Source organism: Rattus norvegicus, chromosome 3, assembly GCF_021556685.1.
Source record: "Rattus norvegicus strain SHRSP/BbbUtx chromosome 3, alternate assembly SHRSP_T2T, whole genome shotgun sequence".
Lineage (NCBI taxonomy): Eukaryota > Metazoa > Chordata > Mammalia > Rodentia > Muridae > Rattus > Rattus norvegicus.
The window spans coordinates 66,440,873-66,465,508 of NC_141536.1; the positions used below are offsets into that span (position 1 = coordinate 66,440,873).

Consider the following 24,636-nt stretch of genomic DNA (forward strand, 5'->3'; position numbering starts at 1 on the left):
TTGATGGTGGCTCAGCAAGGTGCTACCTTTCTTTCTTTTTTAAAATGGTAATATTTGATTTTTTATCCTAAGTCCGTTGTCTGTCTATTCTCAAGTTCTTGGTCACTCATATGGATTGGGTCTCATGGTATTGGCCTTCAGACAAATTGATTGGTTACTCCCACTCTGTGCACTAAACAAATGCATGCAGGACACCATTGTATTATCAAAGGCTTCGTGTCTTACTTTGCGTTTACATTTCTCTTTTGGTTGCAGGAAGAGAACCTTCTATTACCCCAAGATACTAGCACACAGGGGTGAAGACTTTAGGCACCAACTCAACTTCTCCACTTTTACTAAATTATGTAGGCATTATCTTCAATAATGGGGCCTTGCTCTCAGGTTGTGGAGAGCAACCTACAGCCTTAGCTACACATTGTTTGGGGATTCACATGAAAACCCTTTGTCCAACTACTCATTCACATGTAACCAAATCCCATTACTAGAGCTTAACTAGGTGACTATTTACTCTTCAAATGGTGTTTAGTTTTACCTCTCTCTCCTCATATTTTCTCCTTCATTCCTTATTCCTCATCCCCATTTGTTTTCCCTTCTCATGTACCCCCACCCTTTTGTAACTACCTATTTTATTTTCCTCTCCTAGGGAGATCTTCCTATTCTCTTTAGTACATTACTCTATTTTGAGCTTCAGGTTCTATAGGTTTTAGCTTGACTATCAGTAGTTTAACAGTTAGTATATTCACATATGAAAATTATATAACATATTTCTCTTTCTAGGTCTGGGTTGCCTCATTCAGGATGACTTTTTATAGTTCCATTCATTTACCCAAGAGTGCCATGCTTCCATTGTTTTAAATATTGCATAATATTTCATCTTGCAAAAGTACCATATTTTAAAATCCATTTTTTATTAACACACATTTATGTTGTTTTCAATTTCTATATACTAATAGGAAAGCAACAGTAAACGTGGTTGTTTCTTAGTGGTTGGATAAAGCTTCCTTCATGTATATGCTCAAGTATGGTATAGAGGAATCTTGAAATAGACTGAATCCCTTCTTTATATCTGCATATAAGTTGGGGTGAAAAACATGAGGCTAGAGTTATAGAACACATGGGAACTTTATTTCAAACAATATAAGAAAGGAATTGCCAAGTTATTTCCCTTTGCGCACTTAGACCTTGTGAAAAATCTGACAAGGTCACCTCATTTAGATTTGAGTTATTATAAAATATAAACACTCCATTTTCTACATCCTTTCCACCAAATGTTATTGTCTCCTTGTGAAGTTGTTAGGACTTTATTTTTGGATAATTTTGATGGCATTGGAATATATATGTATATATATATTCATAATATTGTATATATTGAATGAATATACATATATATTCATTATAGTGTATATATTGTGGCCCCACCTGTGCAATGCTACAGTTGCAGTCATAAACCACCATGTTCAACCTCTTTGTTTCTTTCTAAATTTTGGCATCAGTTCAGAGATGTAGTCTTATTTGGTCTTTACTTTCTTGAGAAATACTACTTGAGATTTTTATTTTGTTAAATGAACTAATTATTATGTGATATTCCATAACTTCAGAGATACTCAAAAATTGTTATATAACTAGAAAAAGATGTTCTTATTCAAAATATTTTAATTCCAACTCATCTTGAAATGCATTGTTGGAATTATATTAGAGTTGCAAACAAAAGTTTGATTTTCAATTAATTTTTGTAAGAATGGGAAAATAATATAAACTGTAGTCTTATTGTTTTTTTACTAGGCATATGCTCCATTTAGGTCAGTCATATTATTAAGTATCTTCTCAGCATAGGTTATTGATTTGGCAAACAGATGTATATATGAATTCTTCCAACTCCATATTTTTTGCTGAAGTGATGGTTTATGGTTACTCACTTGATGGTCAGCTCATTTAAATGTTAATTGAGAACTGGTAAATTAAAAAAATTGAAAATGGAAAGATAACTCAAAATTTTCCAACTTTCACACTGTAGTTTTTAAAAACTCTTATATGCTGACTTTAAGTATGTTTGTTTACAAAAGTATATTATTCACTATTATGAATTCTTGACATAGAATATTAGCAGCAACTCTCTATTTTTTAGGTACATATTTAATTCTAGGCACTCTTTCTCCTTTAGTCCAGCTAAAGTTATTCTGAGCTATGATCTTTGTTGAAAGGCAGGTCAATCTATTCTTGGCTCTTCCGTTTTGTGAAACAGCTGTGAGTCAGCACTGAGTTATGCTATTGAAAAAGAAATAGACTTTTCAGCTGTGTGCTAATATTTGATGTGAGGAATATACTTTAGTTTAAAATAATATTTGCAAATCTGACAATGTGTGACTTTACATAGAATTCCACAATTATATATAATTTTAATAATATGAACACAATCATTTTTTTGCTTTTAAATATGGTATTTTCTCTTAATGCAATGAAGTAGACAGAAGCTGTAGAAATGATGATAGAGAACCACTTACTGGCATGTATACATGTAACGAAACTCCATTCCCTAAAATATATAGGTATATATGTTGAGGTCCATAACATATTTGTTCTAGAGCAATGTCTATGGATCAAAGTTGTAGTATTTAAACTTAAGATTAGAGTTTTATTTCTATTTTATAATATGACTTATTCAGTGCAAGCATAAATGCAAAGTGTTATTGTTGGTTAAAACAAAAACTAAAAGACTGGTTGTCAGTACAACCAACATGAAAGGTAAGCAATTATCACATGATCGACATGTATCTTTCTAATCATCTCAGTGGATGCCACCTTATTTTCTGGATTTTTTTGTTTCATTTCAATTTTCTTTGTTATTGTTGTTGCATTATCCTTATACATGTTCTTTTTAAATTATTCCAGATCATGCCCACTTCCAGTCCCTTCCATGGTCCATATCTTGCTAACTCTCAAATTCATGCCCACTTTTCCTTAAATGTTTACAGTTATAAATGTGTTTAAACATGCAACACATACAGGTGCCTCTGTGTGTGCATGCGTGTGTGTGTGTGTGTGTGTGTGTGTGTGTGTGTGTGTGTGTCTATGACTGGGTCTGTTTAACCAGTGTTTAATATTAATATTAAACTGCTTTAATATTAAGTTGATGGTTTGACGTGGGTCATCAATTAAAGGATTCATCCCTGGGGATGGGTAATTCTCTCTCAGAAGTCCATACTTGCTTACAACTCTTTTTCAAGGAGTGGATACCATGATATTTTCTTCATCTGCAAATGCCTTATATGTATTCTGTACATAATCCATAGAAATGTGAACTATGTCAGCATCAGGAAAAGTAATTGCTTTGTCTCATGCTTGAATTTTATTGGAATAGCAAGGAAAACATAGTAGTGGAAGGTACTTTTGCTTCATTTCAGACATGCTGTCAATGTTGCCTGTCTGCTGAGAAAGCACTGTTTATGAACAGAATTTCAAAATTATGCTTTCCTACTATACATTGATTGAAATTTAATTATAGTAAATTTCATAAATGTTTTCTTTTTAATATGAATTTCTATTTTTCAGTCACTGTGTTTTATGTTGCCTTAGATTCATGAGTTAATCTTGAACAACCTCTAGAAGTTAGATCATGATGGTCCTTTTTATGAGGCTTACAATATCTTCAACACACTATGGGAATAATCCTATAAATATAAATGTAGCATTCGCACTGCAACTCTTTTAAGTAGACTGACCAGTTATTGCACATTTAAATCATCCACAATTAAAAGCTTAATAATAATGTATTTTAATTAAGTTTAATGTTTTAACAAAAATTCTTTTATTTTGATTGCTTTTTAAATGCAAATGAGTATTTGCTAATGATATACTCGTATACTTAGCGGCCTATAGGATGTTAATCTCCTATTACCTGATACATAATTTATGCACAAAAAGGGGTTCAGTGAGTAGCTCAGCATGTGTCAGCTAATACTAGACTCAACCGTTTGGGTATCCTTCTCTTTCTTATCCTGTTTTTATATTACACAGAATGGAGGTCATTGTATTCCTCCTAGGTTCTATAATGTCTTTCTTCATTTGTCTCTTCCACTCAAACTTTAGTTCAAAGTTTTGTTTAACAAGTTATAGGTATATTTTCTAAAACAAAATATTCCTTTACATATATATATATATCTCTGAAACATATGATCATTTCCAAATGGTGTCCTCCTGCTGTGCTAACAATGTATCAGATACATGGACTATCATCCCATTGAGAATTCAAGACAAAGTAGAATTAGCCATAGGGACAAGGCCTGCTGGGACTAATGGGAAGAACAGCAGGCTTCCATTTATTATTCCTCTTATTATGGAAGCTGTGACTGTGTGGTAATCTGTGTAAGTCATTTGGGGTCTCAGTGGTATCTGCCTACAGGGTCACACTATGTTTTGAGAAAATATTTCAGAAGATACATAAAGTTAAAAGGTTTGAGGACTATTATTTTACCTTATTTTTTTCACAGCAAGGTAATTTTCCTTTGCAGCCAAGAAATGCAGCTGTGGAGGAAATTTATTATTCTGTGATTCCTTTCACTGTTCTCTTTTATGTCTATATTAGTTACTTTGAGATTTAGCTCAGTAGTAGAGCACGTATATAACCTCTCTCTCTCTCTCTCTCTCTCTCTCTCTCTCTCTCTCTCTCTCACACACACACACACACACACACACAGAATATTGGGTGTTTTCCTCTTCTATTTTCATGTAACCACATTTTTCTAATATGTGTTTTATTCATTATTCTTTTCTCTTAGTGTCCTTTCCCCCAAAGACTATTGGGGTGATTATATATGATTATATATATATATATATATATATATATATATATATATATCAACCAATCACAAATTATTTAGAATATCATTTTGATATTCAAATACTCCTTGCTTAATGGAGTCACCGGCCTGCCAGACAATTGTAGAGAGGCTGCTTTACTCTTTCTTGAGAATAAAAATATCTTCACTGAATGGGTTTAACATATTTCAGGATACATTCATTTTGAAAATTTATATTCATTGCATTAACAATTAATTTTTTATGTTGAAAGTGACAAATCCTAACTTTCGTCTATCAAACATGATACTTTAAATCTCTCAATTTTTTTAATATTTTGAAAACCATGATAGTTTAAAAGATAACATTGCAATTAAATAAAATATAAACTAATATCTAAATTTTTCAAAATTCATTTAAGTTAAAATTAAATCATTTCAAATGTTGATCAGTGTGGTTCCTGTGTCATAGTCTCTTTTAAAGAAGATAATTAGAATATTTAATTGATCCACTTTGGTAACTTCTAATCACTCATCTTCTACAATTGACTTGTCCCTTTGTCAACTAAAACTGGTTTGCTCTGCATAGTTAACCTTATCAGTCATAGCTTCATGTCCTCTGCCTCTTAGATCTTCAAGTACATTTTCATCATCTGACTTAATCTATCCTCCTAACATACCATCTAAAACATTGGGTTGTTTGAAATCTATATCATTTCTTTCTCATTTGATTTTGTGTTCAAAACATGGGGAATGAGGGATTTTTTTTTTCTTCCTCATAGCTTTCTTCATTGCTCTAAATGAAGCTTATTGTTCCTTTGTATATCTAACATTCAATATTTCTATAATTTGTCTGACTTTCCACTATTTGCCCTTTAGTGTAGCACCTTGTTTGGTCAACATGCGTCTCACTTCTTTTTGACATTAGAGTCCTGATATATGTATCTCACTTCTTTCTGAACTGAGAGTCCTGATGTGTTCATTAATATTCTTGGAGATACAAAAGACTGCTACCTGTCAACAGTCTTCTTTAAATCTTCCAATTCACTCTTCCTATTGGCATGGTGGCTAATGAAAGTTACTACTTTATTATCTAAAATTTACATGCAAATTTTAATCTTTGTTTTCTGTTGCTTGGCTCTAACCTACCTATACACTTGCTTTTTTAGTTATAATTTGTTTTTGCCTGGGATTCTTGAATCTATAGTTTGGTTTAAGGTTATTAATTCAACAAAATTATCATGCATTATTAGTCCACATATTTTTTTCTGTTCCATTCTCTCTGTCTTTCCTTTTTATATTGCACACAAGTTCTAGTGCAATCTTCTGTGTATTAGTTTCCTTATTTGTTCCTTCTTTCCCTTCTTAGTGTTAGTTTGGTAAGAATCTACTTATATACATCTGTACAGTTAATTATTACACTGTTAGGAATAATATGGTCTTTATAAAGATTTTTAATTCAGTTCATTTTTGTTTGTTGTTTGGTTTTGATTATGGGTTTGTTTGTTTGTTTGTTTGGTTGGTTAGTTGGTTTGTCAGGATGGGGTTTCTCTTTGTAGCCCTGGCTGTCCTGGAACTTGCTCTGTAGACCAGACTGACCTCAAACTCACAGAGAACTGCCTGCATGTGCCTCCTGAGTGCTGGAATCAAAGGTGTGTGCCAACACAGTCCAGCCAATTTATTTTCTTTTTACTTGATTTTCTTATTATCTACTCCATTTATTCTTACAAAGTACCTTGCATTTTCTTTTTAAATTAATATGTATATATTTTAAATTTCCTCCATGATATTACTAATATGTTTATAGTACTTATTTCTTATATGATACAGGACTGTGTGCTTGTACTCATTACTCTTACTCTCTCTCTCTCTCTCTCTCTCTATATATATATATATATATATGTATGTATGTATGTATATATATATCACTCTTTTCTTAAAATCTTGATAGGTTATTCATATATACAATGTATATATTGAGCTATTCTTAGTATTTTCTGAAGCCGATTTTTGTTTATAGTGTTTTTGGTTTGGGATCCATTTGACCTTTTTATTCTTCCATTAATTCTTCTTTGGACTCATGTGACATCTGCAGCTAAAACTGAAGAACATAACACGTGGGAGCCCAATTGCCTGAGTGGAAAGTTCAGAATAGAGAGAAGTATTCCATCCTTGTATTAATATTAACTCTTGGTATTTTCCTATATCTATGCCTAATAGTTACTAAATAATTGAATGTTTTTCCTCATGCATGTTATCTTTGTTCCTTTCTTTCCCAGATACCAAGCCCAAATTTTAACTATGAAGTTCTCAGTATATTTTAAAGCTCTTAGCCCCATTGTCATACTTTCCCAACATAGGTTAGATATAAGGCACAGGTCTGAAAAACTTTCAGTCTCCTGGTTGGCAATAGATAGTTGGATTGAGCCATGAAAAATTCTGTTTAACATGAGAGGAAACTTTTATCACAGGAAAGTAAATTAATTATGAACAAGAATGTAATCTTTCTTGTACCTTTTCAGGATATTAACTTCCTGCTTGTAGATTCTTTAAGAGAATAGGATTTATGAAAGAAAAGCTCAGAGAATCAAAAATACCTAAGTAGTAAGAGTTTCTGTCACAAAGGGAATGCTAGCAGCAAACCATTGAACCGAGAACGCGGTCACTGTTGGAGGAATAGGAGAAAGGATTGAAGGAGCTGTAGGGGCTTGAACCCCATAAGAACAACAATACCCACCAAGCAGAGCTCCAGGGACTAAACCACTACCCAAAGAGTACATGTGGACAGACCCAGGGCTCCAGATGCATATGTAGCAGAGGATGGCCTTGGACACCAATGGGAGGAGAAGCCCTTGGTCCTGCCCCAGTGTAGGGGAATGTCAGGGTGGGAAGGCAGGGAGGGGGGTGGTTGGGGAGAAGGAACCCCATTTTAGAAGAAGTGGAGGGGAATAGAATAGAGGGCTTATGGAAGGGAAACATTTGAAATGTAAATAAAAAATATCCAATTTAAAAAAAAAGACTTTCTGTCTCATACAGTAATAGATTATACTACCAGATTATGTTTGTTGTTTTTTTCAAATTAATATTGGAAAGCCCCAATTTGACTCTAGAGATTTCTGATCAAGGTAAAACTATTTGCAGCACCTCTCTGTTTCTCTTCTCAAAGTTTTAATTGATATTCAGGCCTGTGATTTGGTAATTCTGTTCTCTAGTAATTCTAAGGGAGAAAAAAAAAAGAATGTTATGAGTTTTGGTTAGATGATGGCTGTCAAGCTCTCCTTAAGTCAGAACAAAATCCAGAGTCCTTGTCAGCATTTTACACTTGACAGGATTGTTCAGGGTTTCTTGAGATCCGGGAAGAGCTATGTAAACTCACGTGGCTAAAATAAGCCACTTAAACTGAATTGTCTCAGCTTCTATTCTCAGAGTAACTGAAGCTAAGTTCACAAATGAAACAATTTGCTAAGAAATGGTACTATCTTATCCTAGACTGCTGCTACAGCTGAGAAAGCCACAAATAAGCACTAGATCATTACATGCTTTTCTTCTAACTTTCAGAGAAAATGACTACTGCTTGTAAATTTAGGAGAATTCTCAAGTGAAACAATTACCCTCAATTACTATCACTCATATGCTAGAGTTGGGCTCTTTGGGATCTATTTATATAGAATTTTCCTTTGTGAAAATCTATGTATGATTATTTTACATATATATATATACATATATATATAGAGAGAGAGAGGAAGAGAGAGAGAGAGAGAGAGAGAGAGAGAGAGAGAGATCACATATATGAGCTAGAAATTTAATACAACTCAGAAAGCATTGAGCTTTGGAAAATCTGATGTAATTGCTTCTCTTTACCTTGAAAGCTGAGATATATCTATCCTTACCACAGGGTGGTGGAGACTGGTGAATGATATTAATAACAGGGAGTTCCTAAAATATATTTCCAAACACAGAAAGTAAAGCTAATATCCTTTGGTCTTACCTAAATTGTAATAATGATAGGTTTAAACTAGTGGATCCAAGCTTTAATAGTAAATGATGTTTCAAAAGGGCAAACACCATTATGGGGGAATCATGTAGATGAAGAATATATTCAAGTGGGCTATATGATACTATATGTTTAAAGAACATGCAAGGAAGGCCATAGTCCTTTGAAGTGAGAAAAATTATAAGGATAGAAAGTATGCTATTTATCTAATAGTTGAAATTATCTGAGTAGTAATAAGAATGTAGTTGCTACTAGTTGATATTTCATGATGGGCTAGAGAGTTGGATCAGTGATTAAGAGCATATGTTCCTCTTGCAGGGGACAAGGGTTTGAATCCTAACACCCATGTGGCAGTTCACCAACATCTATCCTTCATTCTCAGGGTATCTGTTGCCACCTTTTTCTTACTTCTACATGTACAAGATACATCAACACTCATACACATACAATATGAAATGAATAAAATATTTTTAAAATTGAAAACCTCTTATGATGAGTTCATGAAGGATTTCCACAAAGAAGAACCCTTGGAAAATGCTTTACTTGCTTACTATTTTGAATAGTGTCCTGCAGTGGCTCATTTCCCCACTGTAGGGGAATTCCAGCATGTTGAGTTGGGAATGGATGGGTGGGAGGGGGGGCATCATCATAGAATCAGGGGGAGGGGTGATGGGAAGGGGAACTGGCAAAGGGGATAACATTTGAAATGTAAATACATAAAATATCCAATAAAAATAAATAAATAAAATGTTAAAAAATTGACCATCAGTGTTCACTAATTACTATTAGCCATAATCTCAACAGAGGTTTTCTTAAAGACACAATAATCGATATCAACTTTTTCAAAGATCATTCTCTGCTTTTATCTGTAAGGAAGGTAGAGATGGAATCCTATTTTTCTGCCATCTTAATTTTATTTTGTTTAAAACTAATTAATATCCTGTTCCATGAATTTATGACTTTTGATAAAAATTCGGTATTTAGACTCAGCCTTTACCTGTCCCTCTGTGGTCTTCAAAAGCATCGTGTGATATATGACTTTCTTTTTTTAGATAGTAGAGTCTGGACTTTGACAGCACCCTGGCATTTATGGATGACAATAGTTAGCCCTCTTTCATCTTTAAATGTATATTCCTTTGCCATATAGAGAAACTATTTGAATCAAATAAAGAATAAAACAGAGCTGCTAGGACATGTTTCTGCTACAATATTTCCTACATCAAATGTATGACATTTTTCTCATAAGAATTAAACCTTCAACTCTTTGGATTCCAACTTTGTGCCATTCAATTTCATTTAATTGTGTAAATAATTATCTGACTTAATTTCAGACTCTCCTGGCTAAACCTCTGTCTGCAAAACCATGCTCGTTTGAAGTTGCCAGTTTAAATTCATGATTTTTCCAAGCCCTGATCCACAGGTTTGATAATTTCCTAGAATGGCTTGAAGAAATCAAGAGAAAAGTATATTTCTATTTATGGATTTTTGTAAAAATGTAATTCCAGGACAGCCATATAAGAGAGATCACAGGACAGATTCAGAGGTGATGCCAAGGAATTCTGCATCCTTGTGGGCCTTTGATCCCCACCACTCCCTGTATGTGCGTCATACAGAAGTGCTTTGAACATGGCAAGCCATAAATAAGAACATCTATCACTGATAAAAGGCTCAAACTTTATCCACTCAAACCTGTCCAGGGATTCAGGAAGAGGAGTACAAGTTACACCATGGATCATTGCTCATACTTTCCATATAGCAGTCTTCATCTTAAATCTATCTATGTATCATAAGTCATCACTATTTACTTGTCATATTAATGATAGTCTTATTACTCTGAAGATCCTAAGTATTTTATAGTTACTTTATAGGAAGTAGAGGCAAAGAACACACACACACACACACACACACACAATTTGTTGTAGTTAAGGTAGTTTTGCAAAGATATATCACATCAATTTCCTTCCTAAATGAATATTCTAGTTATATTAAAATAAAAGATAGAAGAGATATAAAGATAAAGAATAAAAAATCATTTTTTCTAGAAGCCTGGTAAAGAGGATCTCATCAAGTCAATGGGAACTTTGCAGAAATGTGCACAGGTAAATAAATGTTTCAGGTGAACATCTGGTGTAAGATGTAATATTTGAAGGAGAATAAATGACAAACACAATGACATTTGTAAAAATCAAGACAGAAAATAATAAAAACAACAAATAGGCAGAGAAACTACAAAAACTTAAGAACAAAAAATACACATAAAACTCCACACCCACAAAACTGCAAACAAATCTCATAACATATAGGAAACAATAAAAATAACAACAATAGCAGCAGCAGCAGCAGCAGCAATAACAAAATCACAACTGGAAGTACACAGAAATGGTAATGAGTTTATTGATCAGCTGCTTCTGAGCATCTCTCAATAAAATAACAACAGATTTTTCACTGGAGAAGACTGATTTTTCCTTTGCCAGTGAGTATCTATGGAGATAGCTTTGTGACAAAGAGTAAGGATTCGTGTCCTCTTCCCTTTCTCCATAATGGGATTTCATATGGCTTGAACATGCACAGTCTTGTGGATTCTGTCAAAGGCTCTGTGAGCTCTTACGTGCTCCTGCCTTGATGTGTCTGGAAAACACTGTTTTCTTGAAGTCACCCATAACTTCATGCTCTTACGATCTTTCTATCTCCTCATTTGCATAAATGCCTGATCCCTGATAGGAGGATGTGATACATAGACTGTATTTAAGGTTGAGTGTCCCAAAGACTCTCATTCTCCAATTGTGGGTCTCTACGTTACTTATCATGTACTGCAGAAATAAGGTCCACTGATAGGTAATCAGTGATATTTAGATATGCTACTATCTTAGTAATATAATTGTAGTGTTCCTTCTAGGGCCCATGACCTGTCTAAACTCAGGTTCCTAACTGTGCTAACAGAGCAAGGTAGAGATCCCATTTCATAGATCAGTACTTAATTTAAATAAAAGTGGATACTCCTATAATATTTTAACCACTATCTGATTGACAGGGATGAGACAAATTTACATTTGTAAATATCTATAAAGCATAGAAATATCAGCTACTAAAACAAAATGATCCTTGGGAGGTAGTTTTGGGTTTAGTTGCTAATATTCTGTTGAGACATTTTACTCTCGTGTTCATGAGGGATATTGGATTGCTATTTTACTTTCTTCCAGTGTGTTTGTCTAGCACTGAAATCAAAATAATAATAATCCTGGCTTCGAAAATCAAATATTCCTTCTCCTCCAGGTATTTTTAAGAAATTGTAAAATTGTTTAGAATTCAGCAAAAATTATCAGTGCCTGCTCTTACCTTTAGCACAAGACTCTTAATCAGTGACTGTCAATTTAATCATTATTTGAACATTCTGTCTTTATTACTTCCTTAGCCATTTTAGATAGTTTATATTTGTTTGGAGTTTTTCAGTCCTCCTCTCTACTGGGATTATTGGATTATTACCATTTATTCATTTTTTTCACATTACATTTTTATTTAATTATTTTTCATTTTATTGAATATTTCTTTATCTACATTTCAAATATTATCCCCCTTACTGGTTTCTCCTCCAGAAACCCTCTATCACATTCCCCAACCATAGCTCTATGACAGTGCTCCTCACCCACCTACCTAATCCCTCCCACCTCTCCACCCTGGCACTTCCCTACACTAGGGCATCAAGCCTTCACAGGAACAAGGGCCTCTCCATCCATCAATGCTCAACAAGGCCATTCTCTGCTACATATATGGCTGGAGCCATGGGTCACTCCATATATACACTTTGGTTGGTGATTTAGTCCCTGGGAGCTCTGGGCATTATGGCTGGTTGATATTATTGTTCTTTTTATGGGGTTGCAAACCCCCTCAGCTTCCTCAGACCTTTTGCTAACTCCTCCATTGGGGATCCTGTTCTCAGTTCAATGGTTAGCTGTGAGCATCTGCCTCTAAATTTGTCAGGCTCTGGCAAAGCCTCTCAGGAGACAGCTATATCAAGATCCTGTCAACATGCACCTCTTGGCATCATCAGTAGTGATTGGGTTTTGGTGACTGCATGTGGGTGGATGCCCATGTGTGTAAGTCTATGGGTGGCCTTTTCTTCGGTCTCTACTTCACTCTTTGTCTCCATATATCCTCCTGTGAATATTTTGTTCCTCTTTCTAAGAAAGACTGAAGCATCCACATTTTGGTCTTTCTTCTTCTTGACTTCATGTGGTCTGTAAATTGTATATTGGGTATTCTTAAGATATCTTTGGGTTAATATCTACTTATCAGTGAGTGCATATCATGTGTGTTCTTTTGTGATTGGGTTACCTCACTCAGGATGATTATTTTCTAGTTCCATCCATTTGACTATGAATTTTATGAAGTCATTGTTTTTAATAGCTGAGTAGTACCCCATTGTGTAAATGTATATTTTCTGTATCCATTCCTTTCTTAAAGGATATCTGGGTTCTTTCAAACTACTGGTTATTATAAATAAGGCTGCTATGAACATAGTGGAGCATGTGTCCTTGTTTATGTTGGAGCATCTCTTGGGTATATGCCCAGGAGTAATGTAGGTGAGTTCTCAGGTAGCATTATTTCCAGTTTTCTGAGGAACTGCCAGATTGATTTCCAGAGTGGTTGTACCAGCTTGCAATCCTACCAATAATGGAGGAGTGTTCCTATTTCTCCACATCCTTACCAAGGGAGTACTTATTTTAACTATTCTGACTGTTGAGAGGTAAAATCTCAGGGTTGTTTTGATTTGCACTTCCCTGATGTCTAAGGATGTTGAACATTTGTTTAGCTGCTTCTCAGCCACTTTATATTCCCCAGTTGAGAATTCTTTGTTTAGCTCTGTACCCCATTTTAATAGGATTATTTGTTTCTCTAGAAAGTTGATTTTTGTTTTTATTTTATAGTCAGCATCTTTGAAATTTCTAAGCTAGTTATTATCTTCGCAATATTATTGAATTCTCTCTCTCTCTCTCTCTCTCTCTCTCTGTGTGTGTGTGTGTGTGTGTGTGTGTGTGTGTGTGTGTGTGTGTGATTTCTAAAACTTACATGTATCAAATAGTTATGGATCATAGTAGTGTTTCTCATATTCCCTTGCTTTGTGGTCAATTTCTCAAAGATGTCTTTGTCTTTGGGGGGATGTGGTGCCTACTCAGATTTTTAGATTTCCTTTGTCTTGCACTATTGACAACAGGTTTAAATAAATGGAGAGTTAGTTCTATTGTTCTGATTGACCTGTCTGGGGACAGTCCATCTATTTTTAGATTCTTGGTCATGTTATTTCACATTGTCAGCCTTTCTTCTGTAATTCCCTGTCAGTCAAGATCCCAAATGTGAAACATACACAAAAGGATAAATCCTGAATCTCTGGCAATCTGCCTAAAACTCTGGTTTGAAGAAACATAGTTAGCTTAGTGGTTAGGAATATGATGCCTCAAGGGCAGACACATCATGGTTGGGAAGCTGATATCTCAAAGGCAGACACACCTCTAAAACAGGCATAATAACTGAGGCCACTATGGTGAGGCATGAGCCCACAGAGGCTGGCTGGACTTTAAAAATCATAGATACAAGTTTCAGGTTTAGGATTCTGGACATGATATAAATCCTAGATTTCTTCACAATATCTAGCTTAGCATATGTGTATACCTGTGTATAAGTGGACCCCGAGTCATCTGGAACATACCTAGAGCCTTGCTTTATTTGGAAGCATGGGATCTGCTTAAAACATAGGTACATATCTAGTGATATAGACAAGTCTTTATGGTTTGCTAAGTTCAAGCTCTTTAGGAAACAATGAAGCAATCTGTTTGCATGGTATTGTTCTGAAGCCTGAATTCATGAAGGTTCTTTGCAAATGCAGTTTGGTAGGATAGAGCTATGGAATGGAACTACAGAAATGACACTCGATAGATAGACAGCTGCTATGTAAAATCTTTCACAAGGCATTTCCATAACCTTTATAAAATGTTTGAAGAAAGGAGGAGACCTGAAGCACAGGGCCACATTGGCCTCACATGGCATCAAGTAGAACTGAATCTCATATCTCTAGGGCCTGAACCTAAGTTTCAGTGCTTGCGTGCCAGTATGGTAAAAGTAATTGCAAAATCCATCTTGGCCCTGCAGTGGTCCTGTTCTGTGATTTCATGCAGGCTTCTTTGGTAGTTACTAATTTTAACTCAAAGTGTATAGATTCTGTAACCTACCTGACATTAACCATTTCTTGGATTCTTTTTTTTTCTTTTTTCCCCATTTTTATTAAATTGGGTATTTCTTATATACATTTCAAATGTTATTCCCTTTCCTAGTTTTCTGTCCATCAGCTCCCTAACCCTTCCCCCTTCTCTTCTACATGGGTGTTTTCCTTCCCATCCACTCCCCATTACCACCTCCCGACAACAATCCCCTACACTGGGGGTCAAACCTTGGCAGAACCAAGGGCTTCCCCCTTCCACTGGTGCCCCAACAAGGCTATTCACTGCTACATATGCAGTTGGAGCCCAGGATTGGTCCATGTATAGTCTTTGGGTAGTGTTTTAGTCCCTGGAAGCTCTGGTTGGTTGACATTGTTGTTCTTATGGGATTGCAAGCCCCTTCAGCTCTTTCAGTCCTTCCTCTGATTCCTCCATCAGCGGTTCCGTTCTTAGTTCAGTGGTTTGCTGAATTTCTTGGATTCTTAAATCTAGGAGGTTAGCTCTACACTGGGACACATTTGGAGAAAGAATTTTCGAGGCATGTCAAGAGTCTGAGTCTGCAATAATAAAACTAGAAACATGGCAGGCTGTAATGGGTAGTATTTAAATTTGGTGTTACAATCTTTGGTAGTTCTGGATTTTAATTACATTTTTATAGCTTGTGTTTATATGAGTCATATCAATTTTTGTAATATGTCACAGAAAGTTAGCTTCGTATAGGTATTTTCAAGGACAGATATATGCTCACATTGATGTTTCTATGGGTCATGCTGAAACAGCACACTTACCTTTTCCAAACACTTTCAATTCAAAAAGTTGTAATGTTGTTTCTTTACCACTGGATGAGTTTGTGCTGGACTTTGAACAAATAGAATATTCCCTATTAAAATGTGTGGAGTACATCACTGGGGTACAAAACAAAGCTAACAAACAAACAACAAAAGTCTCTGCTCTCAGGCTGCTCACATTCATGCAGAAATGTTCATTGAGGATTCCCAATTACAACACCTTCCCTTAAAATATAAATAGTAATCGGCATTACATGTTTTAATAAGCTACAAAAGCATTATGTTAGAAATGAAATGTTCTGTCTTTAAGGTTGGACTTCATGTATTCCCATTATATACATAGTGAAGTTATTATCCTTGTGGCCATTGAGTGACCACTAACTTCTCAATTGTAATTTGCTAAAATGTACTATATAGTTCAGCTATTAATGCTGCAAAACTGAAAAAAAAATCTCTTCTTGATGTGCTGAGGATTAAACTCATGATTATGTACATAATGGGTAGGGCTGTACCATTTAAATAAATCCTAAGCACTGAAAATTTTCTTACCTTTCTGATTGTGTTTCATGACCTTCATATTGCCCTACTAAAATTAAAGATTCAGCCTTCAATATTTTAATTGATTATAAATTTTAATGTGTTTAAATCTATGAATTCTGTGGCTTTATTCTTCAATTTCTTCCATCACATCTGGTAGACATTTTAAAATTTGTGTTCAAGTTAAATATAAAAGGACTATGCCAAATCAAGTGTTCTCCCGGTTTTAGCATATATGAGTAGTTATGTCCTTTTCCAGTTATTCAGTTATATTCCATACCTTCTGCTGTGGGAAGCTGTGGTGAATACATTAAGGTTATTCATAATATGAGTCAATGCTTCTCTCTATATCATCCAAAAGAAAAATCAGAGGAGTCATTGAGAATGCCTGCAACTTATGACTGATATTATTTATACACTTACACATTTTTAAAATGCATGACCAATAATAATGAATCTGTTGCACATATCTATGCCAAGTACATAGTAAGAAAATAATTCTATTTTGTTCATAATTTTGTTAACCTTAAAAACTGCATGGTATTGATACAGAGACAGGCAGGTAGATAAATGGAATAGAATTAAAGACTCAGAAATGAACCCACACATCTATGGTCACTTGATCTTTGACAAAGGATCTAAAACAATCAAATGGCAAAAAAGAGAGCATTTTCAACAAATGGTTGTTGTTCAGCATGTAAAAGAATGCAAATTGACCAATTTTTTTTTTTTTTTTGGAGCTGGGGACCGAACGCAGGACCTTGCGGTTGCTAGGCAAGCGCTCTACCACTGAGCTAAATCCCCAACCCCCAAATTGACCAATTCTTATCACCCTGTAAAAAGCTCAAGTCCAAGTGAATCCATTACCTCCACATAAAACCAGATACACTGAAAGTAATAGAAAATAAAGTGGGGAAGAGCCTCAAACACATAGGCACAAGGGAAATTTTCCAGAACAGAACACCAATGGCATATGCTCTAAGATCAACAATAGACAAATGGGACTTCATACAATTGCAGAGCTTCTGTAAAGCAAATGACAAAACAGCAAACAACAGATTGGGAAAAAAATCTTTACCAACTGTAATATCTAATATATACAAAGAACTTAGGAAGTTAGACCTCAGAGAACTAAATATTCCTATAAAAAATGGGATGCAGAGCTAAACAGAAAATTCTCAACTGAGGAATATTAGGTGGCTGCAAAGCACATCAACATCCTTAGTCATTAGGGAGATGCAAATCAAAACAACCAGGAAATTCTAATTCACACCAGTCAGAATGGCTAAGATAAAAACAAAACAACACAAAACAGAACAAAAAAAAAAAAAAAACCCAAAACTCAGATGAGAGCAGATACTGGCAAGGATATGGAGAAAGAGTAACATTCTTCTATTGTTGGTGGGATTGCAAGTTATGTACAACCACTCTGGAAATCAGTCTTGTGGTCATAGTACTACTTGAGAACCCAGCTGTACCACTCCTGGTCATATACCCAAAAGATGCTCCAACATATAAGGAGGACACATGTTCCACTATGTACATAGGAGCCTTATTTATAACAGCTAGAAGATGGAAAGAAACCAGATGTCCTTCAACAGAGGAATGGATACAGAAAATGTGGTACATTTACACAATGGAGTTCTACTCAGCCATTAAAATCAATGACTTCATGAAATTCATAGGTAAATGGATGGAACTAGAAAATATAATCCTGAGTGAGGGAACCCAATCATAAAAAATCACACATGTTATGCACTCACTAATAAGTGGATATTAGCCCAAAAGTTCAGAATACCCAAGATACAGTTCACAGACCATATGAGCTCAAGAAGAAGAAAGACCAAAGTGTGGATTCATAAGTCCTTCTTAGAAGGAGGAACAAAATACTGACAGGAGGGAATACAGGGACAATGAATGGAGCAAAGACTGAAGGAGAGGCCACCTAGAGACTGACCTTCCTGGAGATCTATCTTACATCTAACCACCAAATCCAGTTACGATGACTGATGTCAAGAAGTGCTTGCTGACAGGAACCTGCTATTGATGTCTCCCGAGAGGATCTGCCAGAGCCTTACTGATACAGATTAAGATGCTTGCTACTAACCATCAAATTGAGTATGGGGACCCCAATGGAGGTGTTAGAGAAAGGACTGAGGTAGCTGAGGGGCTTTGCAGTCCCATAGGAAGAACAACAATATCAACCTACCAGACCTCCCCTTCAGAGCTCCCAGGGACTAAACCACCAACCAACCAAAGTGTACACATGAGTGTGGAGGGCATTCATGGCTCCAGCCGCATATGTAGCAGAGGATTTCATTGTCTGGCATCAATAGGAGAAGCCCTTGGCCCTGTGAAGGCTCTTTTCTCCATTGTAGAGGAATGCCAGGGTGTTGAGGTGGGAATGGGTGGGTAGGAGGGCAAGCAGGGATGGGCATGAGGGAACCCATAAAGGGGATAACATTGCAAATGTAAATACATAAACTATCCAGTAAAAACCATAAAAATGTTTTCAGAGTACAATATCATTCCATTGTTCTCTTCTTTCCCTTCTATCTTCCAAACCTGCCTATATAAATCCTTCTCTCTGTCTCTCTCTGTCTCTCTCTGTCTCTCTCTCTGTCTCTGTCTCTCTCTCTCTCTCTGGCTCTCTCTCTCTCTCTCTCTCAAATTCATGTCCTCTCTTTCTTTAATAATTGCTACATGAATAAGATTTGGTTCCTTACTTTAGTTCATATCAAATTGAAAATAGTTTGATCCAATTGTTTGTTATTTACCTCACTTTACAAAGGTAAACTCAGCTAAGTTATGTATCTTTACTCTGTTTTAGGACAGTACAAATAAACAGAGAGTGAGGAGGGGTGATAAATAAATTATGATAGGTAAAAATATTAGTCATTATCTTATCTGTGACATCTAATATGAACAGGGAGTAGTATTGACATGTTTTAAGTTTACTAGAGTTCTATAGAAATAATATGAAGTAGAGGGGACAGCCATAGACTGCATTGACTTTGGGGAAGTAATTGTATCGGAGTGGTGAGTACTTATTAGATTGGTCATTTTTGTTTTCTTCCTATCGTTATTTTCTTTAAAAATGAAGATAATTTGCTCACATAGACCATTAACTTGAGCTTGAATATGGATTATATTAAAATATCCTATAAACCTTGGATTTATTAGTTAAATTTCTGAGCATTAGTATTTTCAGTTAGAAATTAAGGAAACAGTTATAATGTACCTTATTTATATTTTAATAACGGTGCCCCAGGGAAAGTGGATGCTGGGGGTTGAGGGTAGTGGTGGATGGGAGGGAGGAGAAGAGGGATGGGAGGATGGATAGGTGTGGAGAACCCTCTCAGAGGCAAAGGGCAAGAGAGTGTAGGGTGAAAAACTCTTGGAGGAGGGACCAAGAAGGGGGACAACAATTGGAAAGTAAATAAATAAAAAAATTTAATGAAAACAAGTTTAAAAACAATGACTAAATGAGTTAAATCATTCAAATTCTAAACAAGTCCATGAGCCAATAAAAATAATGAACACATAGTACTTATTATTATGATTTAAAATTACAATTTTTTCTTCAATCTAAACTACCATCGATATTTTTGAAAGATTCTATTTTCCTGAAATAATAATCTGTTCCACTAAATTTCCTGAAATTTAGAGATGGAATACAAAAGAAACAATTATTATTTTCTATGGGAGTATTTTTGCTTCAGAGAGTAAAACCTAATATTATGAAAGAAATAGTAGGATTATGTGAACAAACATCTTTGGGAGTAGAACTACATGACTTCGTGAAGAGGATTTGTGAAGAAATCTTTGCTGAAGAACGTTTGAAAATTAACTCAACAACTCAGAAAGCTGAACCACTGTACTGTATCCTATGTATTGACTTTAAAGCTACCTCAGACACACGGATTTAAATCACGAAATCATACTATTTATTTTTGTATCATTTAAATTATATACTTTGGAAAACATTGTTTTGATTATTCAATATAAGTTCCACAAGACTCTAGATTAGTAAGATTAACTTTCAGTCTTTGAAACCATTTAAACTACAGAAGTAACAAATAACATCACAGAGAACAGCTGACACACCTGCTGAAACACTGTCCCCAACCCCCTAAGTTCATAAAGCCATACATAAGAATTTTCTATGCTGTTAATATATTTTATCTTTCCCTGTGATGTTAAAAATAAATTTATCTAACAATAAATAATCTTTTATAAAGTAATCGACCAAATGAGTGATCTATTCATTCATAGGTCTTGACAAATGATTAGTTACTAAAAACCATGCCCTCCAAATCAGGAAAACTTTATTGTATGTTCCGTGCATAAATATTTTCATCACAATAAACCATAATATAAGGAAAATATTATCATTAAGTTATTACTAGAGTACATTTTAAATATAGCATATATATAAATGAGCACACACACACACATATATATATATATGCATATATATATATATATATATATATCCATCCATGTTGTATGTGTGAAATTGTGTATGTGTGGAGGCCAAAAATGGACAACAGATTTCTTGATAGATCTTTGACTTCATATACACCTTTACACTTTTGGACTTTATTTTTATATGTCTGTGTGTCTTTCCTGCATGTATGTCCATACTTGGTGTCCATAGAGGCAAAGAGACATCAGATCAGCAGGAATGTAATTATAGAAAATATTGAGACACCATGTGGGTGCTAGGACTCAGGTCCTCTGCAATAGTGGGCAGTGATTTTACTGCTGAGTAATTGCTACAGCTATAACACTTCTTTTGGCCAATGTATCTCATAGACCTTATGCCATTACAATAGGTTGGTTTGGCTGAACAAACTTCAGGACTCTATGTGTATCTACCACACCAATGCTTGGCTTATAGTCATGCCTACAATCATTCTTTTCCCTCCATATTTCAGTATCTAAGAACATGCTGTAGTAGCTTATGAGAAATGAATAGGTGGCTATTTTCAAATTTAAATGAATATATAAGTAAATTTGTAAGATAGAAAGGTAATGCAGTCTGCTATGAGGACTGAAGTTTTGTCCTCTGTGTGTGTGTATGTATGTGTGTGTGTGTGCATGTGTCTTTGTATGTGTGTGTGTGTGTGTGTGTGTGTGTGTGTGTGAGAGAGAGAGAGAGAGAGAGAGAGAGAGAGAGAGAGAGATTTAGAGAATTGGAGTGGGAGAAGAAGTGTAAATGACATAAATGCAAAACCCTTGTATGAAATTCTAAAAATGTTTAGTTAAACAAATAAAATATGCCAGTTATTTTACCATAATTGTGTCTGACAACAACAATATGTAATGTCTCAAAGCTAAAGCCATACAAGTTCATGGTTCTTAATCAGCCATTCACACACCTGACTCTGTTCTCCGTCCTCTGGAAGGTAGAATTGTAAATCAATCTTTGTTCAGAAAAAGCATCATGGATATAAGGTGCTGCCCAGTTTCTTTTCTGTTTTTCTTTTCTTTTTTTTTTAATTTTAGATGAAGATCTTAAATAACTTACAGAAAATTACCTTAAGTTCAAAAATTCAAGTTTCTTTTTTAAATTTCAAATAAATTGATCATGGGATCTATTACATTCATAAAATGAATGAAGTTTAGATTAATAATATATTTATATAAATACATATGAAAAGAAAATATCCCATTTGCATATAAATTTGGCAGTGTATATCTCTTCTTATAGGTCACATTTCAGATGTGTTCTAATGAGGATTTTGTAGTAGCTAAGAATTAGAAATTTACAGGAGAGTCAAACTGCTATTGGAAGCTGAATTTTAATGTTGCCAAAGATTGAATCTATGTTCAGTTAATGCCTTTTTCTTTATGATTTACTTTCCTTGCTTGTACTTCTGCTGTTTTTTTTTAATTTTTATTGGCTTCATCTGTAAATTTTTTTAACTTATTTTCTTTAAATGACAATTCCGTCTTATTTCAGTATATCAAGCATACCTCTGGCAAAAAGCTGAATGACTAAGATCATTGTTCTTTTCATGTTAAGATCATACTACCTCAAATCTACCCTTGCCTGTGCAATAACACACCTCTCACCTCTCTGTTCTTTTGTGTTCCAAATTTTGTATGTAATTTCCATCAAGCAAGCCCTGAAATCTGATGTCAGTCTCTTTGTCGTCATCCTCATCATTGTCATCATTGTCGTCGTCCTCCTCGTCGTCGTCATAATCATCATCATCATCATCATCATCATCATCATCATCATCATCATCATCATCAATCTTTTTTACAATCCAGTCATTATCCCAGTCAGGTTCTGCCCTCTGACAGTTCCTCATGTCATTTCTCTTTCCTTGTCTCCAAGAGGATGTCCCCATGCCCCCAACACCCGTGTCCACCAGGTGGGGCCTCAAGTCTCTCAAGGGTTAGGTGCATTTTCTTTCACTGTTTTGCTGATGTTTTATTTCTCATTTGTCCTGTTTCTAGTTGTAATTCCTGAATTAAAGTTGGCAGCTGCTGAGGAAAGGAGACTCAAAGGAAAGCTAATTGGATACTTCCTTGAAATTTTATGTTTCAGGACTATGCTGAGAAGGAGAACACTATTGCCAAAGCTCTGGAGGATCTGAAGGCTAATTTTTACTGTGAACTTTGTGACAAGCAGTATTATAAGCATCAGGAATTTGACAACCACATTAACTCATATGACCATGCTCATAAGCAGGTAAGAAAACATAACTCAAAAATAAATGCTTTAAAGCAATTGTCATAAGACCATATTAAAAGTTTTATTCTGTTTTCTTTGAATTTACAATTTTAAAGGTGTAATTCTGTGCTGATATGAAGTTTAAAATACAAAATTCAACATTGGAAAGAAATGTCTAATATTGAAAATCAAGTCACAAATAAAAGACTTCTTTTTTCACATTTGTTTTAAAAGCAATAATCTGATGAAAATGATCAATGAAATGTATATATATATATACATATGTAACATCTCAAAAATTTTTGTTCAAAACTATAGTCATTTAATATAAGCTTTTACATATATGGTCTTGCATTGCCAATGTTACATGCACTGGAAATGAATATTTAGTAATTTTTTAAAGTATGTAAATTTCTCCAGCAGGTACTTATACAAGCAAAGACATCTATGAGGTCAAGCAAGTGACATATTCTTAAGTGACTGTCATTGTGTATTCCCTGTACGGGAAAAATCTAGACCAAAATCTAGACTGTGTTCTTAACAAAAGCATTATAGATTTAAACTATCTTGAAAAATCATGGGAAAAATGTCTTAGGATACTTGATTAAATATGTGAATGATATGTAGATGATTTAGTTTATTTACTTATATTTTATACTAATATAAATTATAAATATAATACTTAATGTTTGCTAAGTTCCGTGAAGACAAATTTAAATTAATGCTGAAGAAGTGAACATTGATTTTATTTTCTATAGTGTCTGATATTTACCATGACAACATTATTTGTTCTTTCTCTAAAAATGCAATGTCAGGTTTAGCATCAGCTTATACATATTTTCTTTGTCAAAGATCACCACAAAAGTCATTCAAATTTAACCTTGGTAAAGACAAAAGGTATATGTTTGAAGAGAGGAACTTCCACCAACTGTCCATTAATATGGGTTAAAATAAGATCAGTTATCCAACAGGAAAGGAAAGACTAGGGACAAATTATCTCATTAAGTGCTTATAAAACAGTTATTTGCATTGCATTTTACTGTCAATGTTCCAGACTTTCATATTGACTAAATTATGCTTGGAAACGCCGCAGTAGGATGAAAGTAGCTCTTCAATTAAACATGTGACTAATTAATTCATGTTTAGCTTAAGGATCTGTCCTTGATTTATTTCTTCCCCTTGTTGTGTGGTAGATCTCTGATTCCTCAAGCAAACACAACAGTTTTGATAGAACAATCTCTCTTCTTATATCAGAATGAATCTACATACATATCAACTGCTTAATTTGAATATTACGACTCACAAGCCAATAGTATGATTTCATGTTCTTATATTTTGGAATGTGTCCAGTAATGTTTTATTTTATTTACATATTTTTTGATGTGACAACACTTTGATTAGTCATTTATACTTAACATTTCAACATGTTATAAATTTCATTTTACAAAGGACAAGTTACTCCATATTCATGGATATACATATAATATTTTGAGACTACTCATTGACTTTCTCATTTTTGCAATGTATGACAAAATCAATAATAATTTTGTCCAAAAGTGCAAACTCACTTATGTAAGCCTAAGAACTTTCCTGTTTCCTAGTCTCCTTGAATTTAGCCTACTAA

The 24,636-nt window shown here is 34.6% G+C and overlaps 1 protein-coding gene across 1 annotated transcript in view; it reads left to right on the top strand.

The window, feature by feature from the left end:
• The window catches only part of Zfp804a (zinc finger protein 804A), a 234,473-nt gene that overhangs the window by 187,786 nt on the left and 22,051 nt on the right, over positions 1-24,636 (top strand). Inside the window, 1 exon segment of the mRNA NM_001429845.1 lies at positions 22,887-23,030. Within this exon segment, the coding sequence (NP_001416774.1) occupies positions 22,887-23,030 (144 nt within the window).